Here is a 17825-nt window from a genome sequence, read left to right as displayed (position 1 = left end):
TTTAAGGTGAAACACTGCCTCACATCACGAAGTTACTAAAAGCAATTCTCCTTTCTGCGTCTTTCTACATAATCCATTCCACACCCTCTGTGGCATGCCTTCTGTAAGCCGTCTTACTTCAGAGCTGGGCCTAATGGCCACTGACATTTAATCAAATAACAGTTAGAATACATTTACTTATGAGTAAAGGCTGATTAAAATTTGGGCACTGACATCTGAGGATGGGAATTTCATCATCAAATATCTTAACAGAAACCATTTTGTTAAATAACCATAATTATAGGTTTTACATTTATGATTCCAAGGGATTTCGCTATTCTGCATTCTTTGAAGCCCAAGAGGCTGTCATAGTGTTCAGGCTGCTTGAAATACTGAATCCAAGTACAAACAGGGCTGCTTTAGGAGAGAAGTCCCTCCCTCTAGTACTTTTTTCAAAGATTTTGAAAGCACAGTTACTTCCGAGATGATTTCTGGTTTTGTTTCTTTTTTAAATTCATTGGGTAGACTTTTTAAAAGATAAAAATGGAAAATAGACCTTAATTTTCTGAACGTGCAGACATTCCTGCTTTTTCCTGTTAACCATTTAGAAATTTTCATTTATCACATTGGAAACAAAAGCAATTTCAATAGCTATGATTACTGAATGGCATTGTAGCCATATTTGGTCAAGTCCATTGCTGGCTTTTTTTTTTTTTTTTTTCAGTGATTAAAACTTGGCATACTCAGGAAATCATTTTCTTTCTTTGTTTTGTGTTAACTCGTGCTTTCAGCTAGATCAGTCTCTGTGGCAGACTTCTATTGATGAACTTGTTCATTTCTGACTCATGAAAACAACTCGGCCAGTTATGAGAAAAGAAACTTCATCTGTAAAATGATTAAGGGCATTCTCTGTAAGGAATAAACAATTTAATTTGGTTTTCTTTGTTTCTAGTCTTAACTCAGATGGTACCCAGTTGTAAAAGCCTATTTTTCCTCTATAATATAGTCCCTTGAGAATTTTCCATCGATGGGTGACTTCATTTCTTCACTGGTGCATAATGTAAGAGATCCCATTATTCATCTTTTCATCATTTCATCTTTCTCCTTTATGAATTTTTAAAACATGGCGTGATTCAGATTTACTGTTAAAACATGTTTTTTTGCTGTCCCCCTTTATTTCAGAGTTTGTTTACAGCAGTATTTTTCTTCAATGGAAGATTCCTAAATGAATAATTTGACCATCTTGCTAAGCTACCTTCTTAGTTAGAATGATTAAGGTTTACTATGTGAATTGCCAATTTTTAAAATATCTTCTGAACTGAGAGCTGAGGAGTATCAACATAAATTATAGATAATGAAGAGTTTATTTTTTTGTATCTAGATTTTTTTATATTTTATTTATTTTTTATTAAATACAATTTATTGACAAATTGGTTTCCATACAACACCCAGTGCTCATCCCAACAGGTGCCCTCCTCAATACCCATCACCACCCTCCCCTCCCTCCCACCCCCCATCAACCCCCAGTTTGTTCTCAGTATTTAAGTCTCTTATGGTTTGCCTCCCTCCCTCTCTGTAACTTTTTTTTTCCCCCTTCCCTTCCTCCATGGTCTTCTGTTAAGTTTCTCAGGATCCACATATGAGTGAAAACATATGGTATCTGTCTTTTCTGCCTGACTTATTTCACTTAGCATAATACCCTCCAGTTCCATCCACGTTGCTACAAATGGCATGATTTCATTCTTTCACATTGCCAAGTAGTATTCCATGCGTATATACAAACCACATCTTCTTTATCCATTCGTCAGTTGATGGACATTTAGGCTCTTTCCATAATTTGGCTCTTGTGGAAAGTGCTGCTATAAACATTGGGGTACATGTGCCCCTATGCATCAGCACTCCTGTATCCCTTGGGTAAATTCCTAGCAGTGCTGTTTCTGGGTCATAGGGTAGTTCTGTTTTTAATTTTTTGAGGAACCTCCACACTGTTTTCCAGAGTGACTGCACCAGTTTGCATTCCCACCAACAGTGCGAGAGGACTTTAAATTGGTTGTTCTGATCCATCACTGAGGCAGGTAGTTCTGCTGCTCCTAAGTGTTTCTGGCAGCAATAGTGTGGCTTGGGATAGGGAGGAGGGTTCTTTTGGGAGGTGAGGGCGGGGCCTATCGCACTGGGTCAGGAGGGCTAGAAGTAGCGGCGTGTGTTGTGATCTGTATTTTAGGAGCACTCTTTCTTTCATATATGCCTCTCAGATAAACCTGTCATTTTTGCAACAGTCCATGATATGAAAACCAAAGAGGGATTTGATACAAATGACACAACACAATTCCATTTTTAAAAGATCACTCTGACAGATGCGTGGGGATTAGTTGTTCATTCAGTATCATGGTCCTCCTAGGAATCTCGTGTCTGAAATGGCCTCAGTTCTAAAACCAGATATAGAAGCACAGTGCTTGTTCCTTGAAAGGCAGATACAATAGGAGAGCACAGATTTCTGCAGTTTTTATTTCATTGAGGAATATCTTTCAGAAGTCAAGGAAAATTGGAAGACTGTACATCCGCTTCCCTCACCTCTATCAACGTATCTCTGCTTTCAGCAGTTTCATTTGTGAGGATTCATAGGAAAAAGAGCGTAGACTTTGGAGTAAGACAGACCTGGTTTGAGATTGTAGCAACCTTATTTGATGTGCAGTCTTAGACAAGTTACCTAACATCTGAGCCATAGCTTCTTCATTTTAAAAATAATCATATCTGCCCATTGAGATTATTGGAAGAATTAAAAGAGATAATGTTAATGACCAAGCACAGCACATGACACATAGCAGGGAGGCAACCAATGGTAGGTCTTCTTCCTCTTAGACTAGTGGTTCTCAGTTGGGTGTGATGTTGCCCTGTAGGGGACATTTGGCAATATTTGGAGACATCTTGGTTTTCATAACCCAGGAAGTATCAGGCAGAAGCTGTTGGCATCTAGTGGGTAAAAGTCAGGAATTCCCTAAACATCCTACAGTGCACAGGACAGTCCCCACAGCACAGAATCATTCAGCCCAAAATGTCAGTAGTGCCAGGACTGAGAAACCTTGCCTTAGAGATATTAACCTTTCCATATATAGACTGTAGGAAGAATATATATATATGTGTGTGTGTGTGTGTGTGTATATATATATATATATATATATATATGTATGTATATGTCTATCTATGTATATATATGCATTTGTATATGCATATATATGTATATATATATATGCGTATGTATACGTATATATGCACATGTATACATATATATTCAATTCCACCAATGTTTATGAAACACCTACTCTGTATCCAACTCATTGGGGAGTTAGCAGTGAATGAGATAGGCATAATCTCTGCCATTGAGGAGCTTTGTATTCTAGTTGAGAAACAGATAAGCCACAAAGAAATACATCTATCATTGTGGCAGATGATAAATAGTAAGAGCTATGAAGAAAAATGAAGCCAGGCAATAGAGAGTACCCTGCCAGGAGCTGCTGTTTTATATATAGTGGTCATCAACAGCTTCTCTAAGAAGGGGGCCTGTGAACAGAGACCCAAAGAAGTGAGTGAGCAAGCCAATGATGTGGGGTGAAGATAGAGCAGGGGTGTCAGAAATGCACAGGCTCCTGGATGGGAATATGTTTGTCGTTTTCGGGAAACATCAGATAGGCGAGTGGGCTGGAATGTGGAGTAAGTGAGGAGGAGAGTGATAGGAAATGAGACCGGACAGGTAATAGGGAACAAGACTGTGTAGGGATATGCAGGCCATTCTGAGAATTTTGACTTTCGTTCTGGGGGGATGAGACACCACTGGCAGTTTTAATCATAAATGGCATGACCCGATTTTCATCTTTTAAAGGATCACACTGGCTGTTGTGTGGCGAATGAACTGGCAGGGGTTGGGAAGGACGAGTGGGAGCAGGAAGACCCATTAGGAGATTATTGCAGTAATCCAGGGGAGATGATGATAATGACCACTTGGACCAGAATAGTAGCAGCGAAGTGGAAAGTGGTGAAAAGTGGTTTATTCCAGATATATTTTAATGGTAGAGCTATGCAACTTAGAATTAATGGATGAAGTAATGCAAGGTAAAAATTTTATTTTCACATGCAAAAATCCTTATCAAAAAAACGTAGATGTATCATATAGTAGCGACAAAGGGAGATTCCAAGCAGGGCCCTTCCTTGTTCTGGTAGAGTTCCACGTATCCTTGAAGAGGATGAGAGCCATGTTGCACTGACAGGCTTCCTCCTTCACAAGATTTTATTTTAAAGGTGCCAAACTTTCCCACTGTGTAAGCGAAGCCAGCCTCCATTTGATATGTGCATTGGACTGCTTGAGAATTTGATCTTGCTAAATGAAAATGGAAGGGTCTACAGCTCCAGCTCAAGGTTAAAGAGAAAATATGAACTACATTTTGTTCAACAGTGGCTTTACATGCACATTTTCCAGACAGTGTCTTAAAAGTTTAGCTAGGGGCGCCTGGGTGGCGCAGTCGGTTGAGCGTCCGACTTCAGCCAGGTCACGATCTCGCGGTCCGTGAGTTCGAGCCCCGCGTCGGGCTCTGGGCTGACGGCTCAGAGCCTGGAGCCTGTTTCCGATTCTGTGTCTCCCTCTCTCTCTGCCCCTCCCCCGTTCATGTTCTGTCTCTTTCTGTCCCAAAAATAAATAAACATTGGAAAAAAATTTAAAAAAAATAAAAAATAAAAAATAAAAGTTTAGCTAAATAGCCAAAATATTTAACTATATCCTTCTAGATTTGCTAGACTCTAAAGCTGTGTCGACTCATCTGGATATTACCTAAACCGATGAGAATTTTTAGGAATGTTCTTCAGGATACCTAAAGAGCTTGTATGTATTCATTTAGTATGTTCACTTTTGGAGGTACACTCACATAAAAGCCACAAAAAAGGGTTACAGCATCCTCAATCAGGAAAACAAAAAAGAGGTTAGTCGTCTTCTGTTACTTCAAAGAACTAGTTTGGGCAGAAACTCACATAGCTTTTTCTATTATTTGCCAACTTAGTTATCACAGAGCATGTTTACAGTTTCGGGGGAAACATTAGTAAGAATTAGTCCTAACACTGCATGAGGATTTACAGCTAAACGTGGAATTGTGTGGTTGCGTGCTACTAAGTTATTGGGGAAAAAATACGTCTCTTAGCACACGTTTTATCCCAGGATAGGAAATAATATATTGTGTGTAATTTTCCTCACTACTAGCTTAATAAATTCAGATTTAAAAATTGTAAACATTCAACCGATTTTAAAAGCACTATTTAAATAACAACTGTATTTTCCTTATAACCAATTCATGCTCATTCTTGATAGTTTAGAATATACGGAAAAGAAAAAACTATAGTCACATTAATTAATGTATCTAGACCCATACAGTATAAACGCCCCTAAAAATTCAATATTTTGAAACAACTCTATTATGAACTACTGTCACAAATATCCTTTTGTGTATTTCTCAATCACTGATGCTTTGTACTCACTGGGAATTACTCACTTATTTTTAGCTCAAAATCCCTTTTAAGTCCCTTGAACGTTCTCCTAAGTCTATAGCTACTTCTTTAAGAAACTTCTCGTGATTATTGTAATATATTCTTAATACCTTAGGCACACAAAATTGATGTATTATGAAAATCATGCAGGAAGAACAAGTTAGCACCAATGGAAAATTTCATTTTTCAGGCTATGAAATAGAAAATACGTTGTATTTGTATTCAGTTGTATAATTCAGAGACAATCAGGATTTTGAGTTGGCTCCCTAATTAATTCAGTAACATTCTCCTTTCTCCCTCTTGCTCACACTCACCCTGTGAGACCATATATCCAAACTTATGCTGTTTCTCTGTGATTTTCTGCCTCTTGAATAACTGCTTTGATTATTTTTGTGTGTGTGGACATTTACTTCATGACCTCCAGTAGGCCAAGCAAAGTTAACTCAAGAGGAATTTCTTTACATTTAAATTCTCTTCATTTTTAAAAATGTTTTTTCTTACTGTAATTCACCTAAGGAAAAGTTAAAACAATACTGAAATGCGTGACTGAAAAAGTAAAACTTACCGGCAATGCTACCCCCAGGGAGAAATACTACGAAAATATAATGTATGTGCTTCCAGACGTTTGCACACATGTGTGTGTTTTAATCATAAACGGGATCAAGATACGTGCAATTCAGTTTTCAGCTTGCTTTTTTCAGTGAATAATAAATACGTTCTCGCAGCTACAACCTTTGAGGGGAAACAAAAGTAGAACACATAGAAAGTGCAGGGTTGTAATACTGTCTAGAAGAACAAATGTTCCAGGAGAGAGATCAGTGTGACCTGGGAGCTTTTGGGAAAACTTCCTAGGGAAGGTGGTGCCCACGCAGAAGGGGAAGGAGCTAAATGCCCTGTGGAAGAGGGGGGAGATGGACAGCACAGTCATGGCGGAGGCGCACGGGACAGCAACATGGCGGATGTGACAAAGGGTGACCTGAGTACCACAAAGGTGTTAGGTTTTAGTGAGGACATTGCCTGCCTATAAAGAATGAACCAGATAGTGGCTGTATTTGGAAGCCCAGCATTTGAGCTTAAATTTGATGCAGTGAGTGATCTGCTGAGAGCCATTGTTTGAGTTTATGAGGCAGAAGCATGAAAGCGGTGTGGGGATAGAGGAGGGCCTGCTATGGTAAGGTCTTGCTATGTGCCAAGGCCTTTTCTCCATGTTTTTATTTATAGTTGCTGTACCCAGATGGGTTGGGAGAGTTAAAATATTTGGGAGGAACCAGCCAGGAATGAGTTGCAGTACTCTAGGCCCAAAATGGTGAGCTTTGCACTTGGGTGCAGAGGTAAGGAAAATCTACCAGGTGGTTTGAAGGAGACTCACTTGACTCCTGGGTAGGAGGATCCACTGAATTACACACTGATCCAGGGAGGCCAGTGAGCACTCAGCTGGGTACCCGGTTGACTGCAGCAATCCAGGTAAACCCTTTAACCTTCCTGAACCTCCGCTTCTCTATCTAGAGTGAGTGGGGGATATGGCATCTAAGTTTCTTCAGCATTCTGTGGTGTTTACTGATCTCTTCATGTCATTCTGCAGATGAACCACAACATACATGAACACGCATACACATCCCACAAGCTGCATGTTTTCACATTGCTGGATTCTACTGCCCGCCGTGCCCTTTGCGGTTTTCAAATTCAGCAACCAATTCCTGTTTAACATGAGGTAGTTGGTAGTGGCTATTGGCACTTCGCCTTTTCCATGCAGAAAGGCCTTTGCGTTTCAATGGTAAGACTTCTAAGAGTAATCAAAGTTAAGATTTTTTTAAAAATCCAAGGTGGAAGTGAGAGCAGATAAACTTTCATCTTGGTTTCAAAGTTATGCTCTGTGATTCTGTATCGCTGGAGAAAGATAAATGTCATGTGTCTTGAGAAGCCGCCAAGAGATATGCCAGCACATAGTTTCTCTAACCTTTATGGATGCTTCAGTGAAAGCACGCGGAGAATTTAAATGAAACTGTATGCTGCGTAAGTAATCCAGCCTCATACCTCAAACTGGTATAGACAGGGGCAAAATGGTGATCGTCACTGCTGAAAATATTTTTCCAGGGCACAAGCAGTTTCATGTTCATTGAAATGAGAGCTCCTCACTGAAAATTTAAATTAACAAATGTATACTCGGAGCCTGTTTTGTTAAGGTAGTGAACAAGCAAACGAACCATACTGGCTACTGCATCTGTAGGGATATCTGCTTCCCTGTTTTCATTTAGGTAGGACCCAAGAAAATGAGTTCATCTGGCATGGAATTCTGCCTTCTGAGTTTGTTTTACAATAGCCAGAAAAGGCTGTAACTTCTTGGTAGTGAAATGAATGACGATTAGCGTAACTATGCTCTCTTACCTTTTTAAAGAGCCATTCCAATGAAATTTTAGAATATTGTTGCGTGCTTGGAAAAGGTTAGGAATAATTCTTCCAAAAGTGATTTTTCCATGTATGCCCCTCTATGGGAATATTTTGCTAGACTGTAGTACTGGTAAGGTCTAATTTCTTAAAAAGCCTCTAGTATGTACCATAAACCAAGGACTGGGTAGAATTGACAGATAAGTAGAAAACAAATTGGACTTGTAGATACAAGAGCATGACTAATCCACAGATGACCTTACGTCCATGTGGCAGTCTGAGATCAGGAGAACATTGTGTAATTTGAGAATATCCAGGATGAATAAAAGCTGTGATTAACCTGCCATGATTGTTCAGTGATAATACCTCACAGGAGGATGTCTAGGACCCAAGTTTTACTTACTAGCTTTATCAACTCTGTGCTTAAAAAGCTATTTTTTTTTTTACTTCTCTAAAAAAAGATTGTTTTTTACTCTCTAGAGCTCAGTATCCTCAACTGAAAAATGGAGCTTTTACAACAGTTTATTTTAAAGGTTATTGTGCTGCTCTCTGTACAGAATAAGCATTGTTTTTCTGATCACGCTGTTCTACAGGGCTTATGATTTTCCCTCTTGCATCTTTTCCGGAGATTCCCTACAGTACCAGGAATAGAAGAGGACTGTCAGTGTGCACTCAAAGCGTGGATTGCAATGGGTGATCTGAATAGAGGCAGAAGGGCAAGTGGAATGAGAACATTACAGAAAATTGGAGCCAGCTTATTTAATAAGTTGGCCAATGTCTTGATTTTTTTTATGGGACTTTGGCTTTAAAAAGTCACCTACCCTCTCTGGAATTTGGACAACTTGATTACAAATATTAACAGTTCCTGATTTTAGATCAGGCAACAAGGATTTATATGGATTTCTTTTGCCTCCATCCATCCATCCATCCATCCATCTGCCTGCCCACCCATGCAGCTAGCCAGTGACATTTACTGGGATCCAGGTAAATCCAAGCTAAGCACTGACCAATGCTGAGATTAGAGAAGTAAAACATAGTTAACTATCTTTAAAGAACACAGAGTCTATGAGGGTTAGATATTTACCACCTTTCCTGATTTTAAGGTGACAGTGTATAGACCAGAGATAATATAATGAGATGTGAGAGATTTGGGCCCTTTTATAAGGCCACATTTGTCCCTTTCTTTCAGTTTATTTGAAATAACTCATGGGGAAGAGAGAGGAGTAGACGAAAATTAGCGTGATGAGCATATCTGAATCATCCTCAGCATCCTGGACTGCCAGTCGGTGTCTCTGATTTCATTTTGAGCTCGCTTGACCATTCTGTGAATAGCACACATGCGCTGTGTCACGTAACATTCAGGGACATTCATTGGTTTTAGTACAACTGCTTCCCACCCTCTTTCGTGTCACGGCACACGTGGAAAGTGATCGTTTTATGCCACACTGTGGTAAATGGACAAGGCAGCTTACAACCAGATACCGGCCTGGAGGTTCTGCTGCCTCAGCCTCCTGCACATTTAGAAGGTTGAGGGGAAAACAGGATGTCTGCACACCTGTGATGTGTTTGCAGCACACCTGTGCACTATCAGGTTCATTACATTTTGAACACTCTGCACTTGATTATCCCCGGGTTATGCCTTCTTTGCTGACCCAGGACCTTATTTAATTGTATTTGGGCATGAGCACTTTGAGCACATTACTAATGGTGGCCACATGATATGGGTTAGTAAGGGAATGTATAGACTTTAGAGGATTCCAAAGAAGAATATTGGAGTAACACCATTACTGTAGGTTGGAGACAACTTCTTATAATGAAAATAGGCTGGCTCCGGAATTGGCAGTCCAGGCCTGCAGTTCTAACTTGATGACCTTTGACAAATCACTTCTCTCTGAGCCTCAATTTCCTTCTCTTTAAGATGAGGGGGTTTCAACAAGGTGAACTTGAAGTCATCCTCCAGCTCTGAGATGCCTTGGTTTTGTAGTGCCTGTGCATCTTTGCTGTTAAGTCAGCTGCTCTTTCCTGAGCGTGTGCTGTATGCTGGGCACTTGGTCGGTGGCTTTCTGCTCAAGGCCAAGGGTCAGCTTCATGGGGCTCTAAAGCTTCAGTGCTAGAGGAATTGAAAGCAAACTTAAGATACTTGATGAAAAAAAGACAATAGACCGTGAATCAGGTGTCCGAAAGGAATCGACGCTAGCTGTAATAATTGGAAGTCCTCCAGTGTCTTTTAAATGTAGCTCGGGATCTTACATCAAATGCCTGGCTTGATTAAAGCCCACAACCCTGGAAGCCTGAGCCCCTTAGGATGAGTGTTCCTAACTTCCGTTTCCAAGAATACATATTCAGATGCTTAATGATCAACCACGCAAGCATCTATAGAGAAACCAAATCTTGATTGTCCAGCTCGGTGGAAGGAAAGTTAGTGTTAAGAATCCCATTAGGAATTTTCTTTTTCCATTATTTATCTAAGTCCTTTCTGTTTAGCATGTGTTGGGTGGATGAAGCTGCCTAGCTGGAGAGCAGCAGAGAAGACATACAGGAATGCGTAGATAATCAAGGACTAGCCGCATCATGGCGATGATGGTCATTTGCCCTGATCGTAGGCTAAAATGGTAGCATTTGTTCATTTCACGGAGGTTTCATTGTTTAATTGTCATGGTCAGAAATTCTCTCGGAGCTAGAAATACAAATGTATAGTCAGACACTGACAGCGTTATGCCTTAGAACCTTTTTTTTAATAAACACCTTATATTCAAAATTCTCCCTTATTTCCTACTGTCCATTAGCAAACATTTACTGAGTCATGTGTCAGGTACGCTAAAAAGGACAAAACCAAATCATGCATTCACATATCAAAAAATACTTCTAAGTATTGAAAAATTCACCCAATAATACATCCTTAAGGAAACATAATGTTTCAGATATGCACTGCACATAATGTACATAATGTGTGCATGCTATTTATTAATACATGTTCAAAAAGGATACTTGAACCTAGAGGGTAAATAAAGAAGTCTGGGTTTATGTCAGCACGTATATGTGTTTGTATGTATGGGGTCAGGAGAGATTAGGAAGGAAAGAAGAGAGGGAAAGAAAAGAAAAAGAGAAGCAAGGGGGGAAAAAGTCAGTGGTCTTAGAACCACAGGAGTTGGTGAATTTTACCTTAACTCCCACCACCCCATCTGTCTTTTCTGCATGGAGCAGCATTAGTACATGATTATTCGTCCCATCAACAGGATACATCATCAGAATTCAGTTGGCCACTACCCAAATCAAACAAAATGAAAAAACAATAATTTCAGTTTAAAAAAATATATAAAAACATCCAGACGTTAGCAGTGGTACTTATGTACTCCCAACTGTGATAAAGAAAACTTGCTGAGAGCCCTTCCAAAGCAGAAAAAAATTAAAATCTCAGGGAATTTTTTTCCTTTACTGGCCAGAATCTCATTCCAAGAAGTACCAGCCTGTCTCATTTCAAAATGCTTCCCTTGCCAAGGAAGCGGAAGCGGTCATATTCTTTCCCACCGAACTATGGGTGAATTATAATTATCCTACCTCTTGTGGGACAATGAAGCAGCAAACATCTGCTATACTGAATCAAAAACCCACGAATGAAACTCTACCAAACTGTGAATCATACCTGGACTCAGATTAAAGGTTTTGTGTTGTGTTTACCTTTTTCTTTATTTTCTTTGCAGTTTAAAATATGGATTTGTTAGCTCTGGCTCTGTGTTCTGAGGGAAACTATATGGATTCCATTCATTGACTCCAATTTTAACATTGCAAATCCCCAGCTCTATGGCAATAGTTGGGCAATAATGATTAACAGTTTTTCTGTTTGATTTGTTATCATCTTCTCACGGTTTTTCCTTAGATGGATGGTGATTAAGAAAATGTAGAAGTACACAATCTAAGAAGTAAGATTCTTTAGGGTTTTTTCCTTCGGCTATAATGACAATAACAGAGGAGAAGAAAATGGTATTTTAAACTTCCAAAAGACACAAGCTTCAAAACTACAGTTAACTTAACATAATTTTATGTATCATGATATTTATGGTAGTACTAAACTGTTTACTTAAAGTCAAGAAAGAAAAATGGAATTTCATTTCTGTGTTTTAGCCAAGAAAACATAGACAGTGGTCTACTTGCCCTGAAACATTGTTTGTGTGTCTCTTTATCTGTTAGAGAGCAGAAAGGCAAACTCGAATTATGGATTCAGCTCAATATGCAGAATTCTGTGAAAGTCGACAATTAAGTTTCTGTAAGTAAATGTTTAATTTTGCTTCATTATATGTTTAAGAGATTATGTGTTACAGATACACTAAAGTATGACGCAATCTCCGTTCCTTAGAAATTGGTGAATTTAATATATGCATAGTTATAACTATTACAGAAACAACCCCTGCATTGTAGGGGAGTCTATAAAAGATTTTACCCCACTCTACTATTTGGTAATTAATAGTCTTAAGAGGTTTTAAAGGGTGCTGGTAATATACAGAGAGCCATGTTAATTATTCACATTACTTTTAGTCAGAAAAATTCCATTTTCTTTAACGTTCCCACTTTAATTTCTTTTCCAGTTTCTTAGTCGTATTTACACTAGTATTGCTGATTGTACTTGACCCACAATGGACTGGAGTAGCACAGTCATGACATTTAAGAGCCCCCAATATTAATAAATACCAGGCTTTCCATTTATTTATGCATACTCTTATTACCCCAAAGGAACGTATCAATAGTCTCTTCCATTTTTGTGTGTAACCCCCTGCTGTAACAGGCATTCAGTGTGAGCCAAATTCATTAGTCCATGCTCTTGTAACACTAATAACCTAGTGATAAATTAAGTACTGTCCCGTCATTGCACACAAGCTTACTAAAAGTACAGAAAGGCTCGTGATACATAGCGGGCTCAATTGTGCAGCAGACATCCTCACCACAACAGTTCCATGACTAAGACTCTCGGGGGAAAGGTCAAAGAGTAAGTGTGATGAAAAGTCCGGTTAAAAATCTGACAGAATAGCACATGACCCTGATCTGAGGGATCATAGACACAATGGTGTCTTTAAATGGAAAAACTGTTCTGTGGTCATAATAACAATGCATTTGATTTGAAAAAAGAAAATGAGAGCTTCATTTCTAGATCATCAAGTACAAATAAATGACACATTTCCAACAGTGTCCCATGTAAATGTCAGTAAAATATAGGAAAACATGTTTTGGGAGCTTTTTTGTCCTAACTAAATATACTTTGCAGTCTGACTAACAGTTTGGCATCCTACATCTGTGAAGCATTAAGTAAATGACACTTCAGATCATGGCAATTTCAGCAAATGAGAGGTTTTTGTATTGTAATTTTTAGGTTTAAAAATGGCATTCAAGTCTTTTATAAGTATAAATCTCCAGTTTATAAAGTAACGTTTAGTGCTATTGAACTATTTTTTAAAATCATATTTTAAATTTAATTCACTTAAAGGAACAGACGTGCTATTTCACACTAAAACAGATAGCCACCGGAGCGTCCTAATACATCTTATGTTTGGAAATCGGACTTTTAACAACTCAGTTTTTTGTTTGTAACTCAGTAATAATGAATATTTTCCCTTTCTGTAGAATATACTTATAGCTTAGACATAATATTATGCTTAATTTTTTTAAAGAAGATGGATTTGGGCATTTAAAAATATTTCTTCATATGATGCCCATAGGTGCTTCATTATGAAACCTTAGTGGAAGACTCTGTTTTATATGCCAGAGTGCTGTGGTTGGGAATGCTTAGTCCAGGTGGGTCGGCACATTTAGAACTAATACCCACACTGGTCAGAATGGTAGGCTTTTTTCATTTCTACCCTTCTGATAAATTACCAGGATAAAGGAATTGTGATCCAGCTGTATGTGTCTTCTTAAATATTTGATCTTGGCATTCACTGATTGGGACTACGGATGCATTTTTAAATTAACAAGTATAACTTTTTAGGCTGAAGGTAAGTTGCAGAATTGGGATACTGATCAAATTCACCAACACTTTGGTTTTTATATTTATGTAAGTTAGATAGTCATTTCCCTTAAAGTCTTAACATCTGATATGAACGTTAGTTCACAAAGCTTAAATTTAGTTATAAATTGATAAATCTTTTTGCAAGCCTTCCCTTTCAACCTTTTGTTTCATATATGAATTTTGTAAACAAATACGTAGATTTTCTTTTTAGTCAATCTGAGAATCTCCTTGTATTTTAATTGATGATTTTAACGTATGTGTGTTTAATTACTTATACTGTTGGGTTTATATATGCTGTCTTTGTGCTTTGAATTTACTTTTTTATTTTGCTTTTCCTTCTCCTTTTCATTGTTCTGTCAGATTAATTAGATTTTCTTCACTCCATGTTTCCTCAAACAGTTTGTATAGTGTATATTCTCTTTCTATTATCCTAGTTGCTATCCTTAATTTTTTAATATGCATCCTGGACTTAAATGTTTTAAGTTGATCATTAGTAAACATTCCTTCTCAGCCTAATTTTGTTTTTCCCAAGGCTCTGTGAGAGCCTAAAGCACTCATTTTTGTCTTAAAAATGCTTTATTTTGCCCTCATCCTTAAGTGGTAGTTTAGTCGGGTAGGAAATTGTGGGCTAGTAGTTATTTGTTAAAACAGGATAGCATTGTCTTTTAGCCTCTGTTGTTGGTAAGAAGTCTCTGTCCACTTGTCCTGTGTTTTCCCTGTCGGAGAAACTAAGAGAATGAAGGTCTGACCTCCCAGTGCTCTGGTATATGGGGAAATGAAGAGGCTGGCAGTCTGTGGCTGATCAGTGTATATGTACAGGAGGAAAGAAAGAAGGAATCTCTACTACAGAAGATTCCAGGGAGGACCAGGCCTTCTGAGGAGGATTATTTTCAATTAATCCAAGTAGCGGTAACTTTGAAGAGATTGAAGTCGCAGAAGAACTTCTTCAGAGTGCAGTGAGCATTAGAGGGGGCACTAAGGGAAGGATCAGAATGGCAAGACTGGGAGACGGTTGGGGTAGAAATAAGGAGATAGTATGCAGGGATGCAAGAATGCGATATTGAGAGAAACTTGAATTTTTCTAGTGATCGATGATGAGAAAGATAAAAATGTGTATGAGAATTAACTCATCTTAAATTCCCCGTATGAAGTTATTTTAATTCCAGCACAGAAGACTGATAATCCTAGGAACTTCTGACCTTTGTTCAGGATTCTGTTGAAATTGTTGATCAATTTCCATGATTACCCTTTCTCCTGATACATTGAGAAGAGGAGTAAAGGTGAAGGAACTCATTCATTCTGGTGCCCCCCACCTCTCGATGGAAAAAAACTGTCATGACTGGGGGTATCTGTGCCTCTTTTGCTGGTATTTCCCAGCAATACCCTGGGAAGGTCTGTCGCTGAAGCCATCCTTCAGGGAGGGAATTCTCTCAGGGAATCTTCACCTGTTGTTGGAATAGCAGTAACCCACAGTGGTTTTATGGGACCTCTGTGCACCTTTTGGACATGGAAAAGTTGAGACCCTACCCTTTAAAGAAGTATCATCTTTCATTCATTTGTTCATTCAGTTTTTATCTAGAAATATTTATTTTGAGTCTGCTGATGCCAGGCACTATTCGTATTCTAGGTGCTGGGGATACAGGGTGGACACATGGTCCTTATCCCTGCATTCTCAGAGCTTAAAATCTAGTGAGGAAGCCACCAATTCTGTTGCTTGGGTGGACGGATCTGATGGAATACTGGGAATTATCCCTTCCCTCTCTTAAATCACTTAGAGCATAGTCACAAAATACCTGTTTCTGTGTTCCTAACAACCTGTCAAAGAGAGAAGTGAATATGGTACCTTTTATTGATTTTGCCAAATTGCTGCCTGTTAACTTGAACTTCAGAAGTATTCCACAGATGTTACACAAGTGTTTGGGAGCTATTGCAGCTCGCTAGTTAGATGGAATGTTGCATGTCAGAGAGTAGGTGGAAGATTGGTTACTTTGGGGAGATAGTTTTGAGGGGATTATCATAATTCTGCCACAGTTGACAGCTTTGGATATACACTTCGATAGCAAGACTTCATGTCTTCTGTGATTTATTTACAAGAAAACTCTTCTGTATGTGGAATTCATGAAGCCTGTATCTGTAAGGATCCAAACATCATGCTTTGAGTGACCGTTAAGGGTTTTAATAGACCCGTGGGACCAGATTAACCAAAAGAATAATCGGCACAGATTTCTTTACCATCACTCTCTTCCCTGTTGATTACTGGTTAAATTAGTAATATCTAATAAAAGCCCTATGTCAGGTTAGACTCTGCCTCGGACTGTGGCAGTTTAGAGATCTTTACCGGAAGGTTCCTCATGCGCTTGGTACCGTTAGGGATGCAGAGAGAGAGACCTGATGCATGGTGTTTGCCTGCAGAAAATCTTCTGATACGGTTTCAGAAATGATAAGCGGACATGAAAGGGTATCTGATGATATAAGTGTTCAGTAAATGACTGTGTGGGGAAGTACACAGTGCAGGCAGGATCCGTGTGAGTGAAGAAGAGAGGTGGGATGCATTCCACAGAGGGAAAGGAGCCGGGGTGAACAGAGAGAGGGTTGACTCAAGGCCAGGTGGCATTTCAGTAGGCACTGGTATAAAGACAGGCTGAAATCAGTCTGGAGGTTTGGAAAGTCAGGCTTAAGAATTTGGACATCTGCAGGCATAAACTTTTTCTATTTTATTCTGTAACTGCAGGCATAAACTTTTTCTATTTTATTCTGAATTTGTGACTTTGAGCCTGTTCCAGTAATAGACACATTTTGAAATGTATCGCAAATACAATTTCTGTACGTTCCCGTTTTTTTTTTTTTTTTTTTTTTAATCACAGGTTCTTTCTTGCAGGAATTTCTTTCCACAAGCATAAATTAAAGTTACAATCAAGCGACCCCTTTGACTATTGTTAATACATGAGCTATGGCCAACGGTGACTTATTCTGACACTGTGAGAAGGTCTGAACATTAAGTCATCTCGTGTACTGTGTTATGTAGCACGGATACAAAATGCAAAGACCCAAATGCATGAGGAATTTCTCGGGGCTTGAATATCTCGACACTATCATTAGGGCTTCGAAAACATAGCGTTTTAGATGCATTATTTTTCAAATGTAATTTCCATTTTGTGATGGTAACATGAAGTATTAAAACACTTTAAAAATTAAATTTTCGATATTTATTTTTTTGATGGCTAGCCAAAAAAGCCTCCAAATTTCGAGACTGGTTGGACTGCAGCAGTATGGAGATAAAACCCAATGTTGTCGCTATGGAAATTTTAGCATATTTAGCATATGAAACTGTGGCACAGGTAAGAATTATAATATCTGGCCTAGCGGGCCATTCATGACTGCTTTCTCCTAATCCCTGTCCATGATCAGGTCCTCTACTGCTACTCTTCCAGGAATGAGAACAGCCATGAGTTGTATCCTTTGGCAATCTTGCCATTTTATGAAATTTCCTTCAGTTATGTTTCTCTGTATCCTCAACTCAGGTGGGTGTTAGGGTAAAAGTGCCTGTTTGTTACAACTTGATCCTAACCCGAAGTTGTGTATCCCTGCATACTTTTTCTCAACCTTGAATTCTAAGGACACATCTACCTTGTTTAGAGATTATTTTTGAGCTTTGAGAAATACCTTTCTAGTTATGTACAGTCTACTGAGTGCTTACCAAAACCTGAGTCCAGAATCAAAGCATGGTCCTTTGACCACAAGCATCAGCCTCTCTTGGCTGCTTGTTTAAAATGTTAACCCAGAGGGGCGCCCTGGAGGCTCAGTCGAAGCATCCAACTCTCGATTTCGGCTCAGGTCATGATCTCATGGTTCGTGAGATGGAGCGCCACGTCGGGCTCTGTGCTGACAGCGCAGAGCTTGCTTGGAATTCTCTCTGTCTTCCTCTCTTTCTGCTCCT

At 38.9% G+C, this 17825-nt stretch overlaps 1 protein-coding gene across 3 annotated transcripts in view; it reads left to right on the top strand.

The window, feature by feature from the left end:
- The window catches only part of SUPT3H (SPT3 homolog, SAGA and STAGA complex component), a 550537-nt gene that overhangs the window by 424183 nt on the left and 108529 nt on the right, over window positions 1–17825 (top strand). For all 3 annotated transcript variants that reach the window (XM_086706992.1, XM_086706991.1, XM_086706993.1), the window contains exons 7-8: window positions 12079–12154; window positions 17114–17226. In XM_086706992.1, coding sequence (XP_086563118.1) covers window positions 12079–12154; window positions 17114–17226 — 189 coding nt within the window. The remainder of the gene's footprint in view (window positions 1–12078; window positions 12155–17113; window positions 17227–17825) is intronic.

This window comes from Puma concolor, chromosome B2 (genome assembly GCF_028749965.1).
Source record: "Puma concolor isolate L17-30 chromosome B2, mPumCon1.1.hap2, whole genome shotgun sequence".
NCBI classification, from domain to species: domain Eukaryota; kingdom Metazoa; phylum Chordata; class Mammalia; order Carnivora; family Felidae; genus Puma; species Puma concolor.
This window is presented reverse-complemented; position numbering and strand designations above follow the sequence as displayed.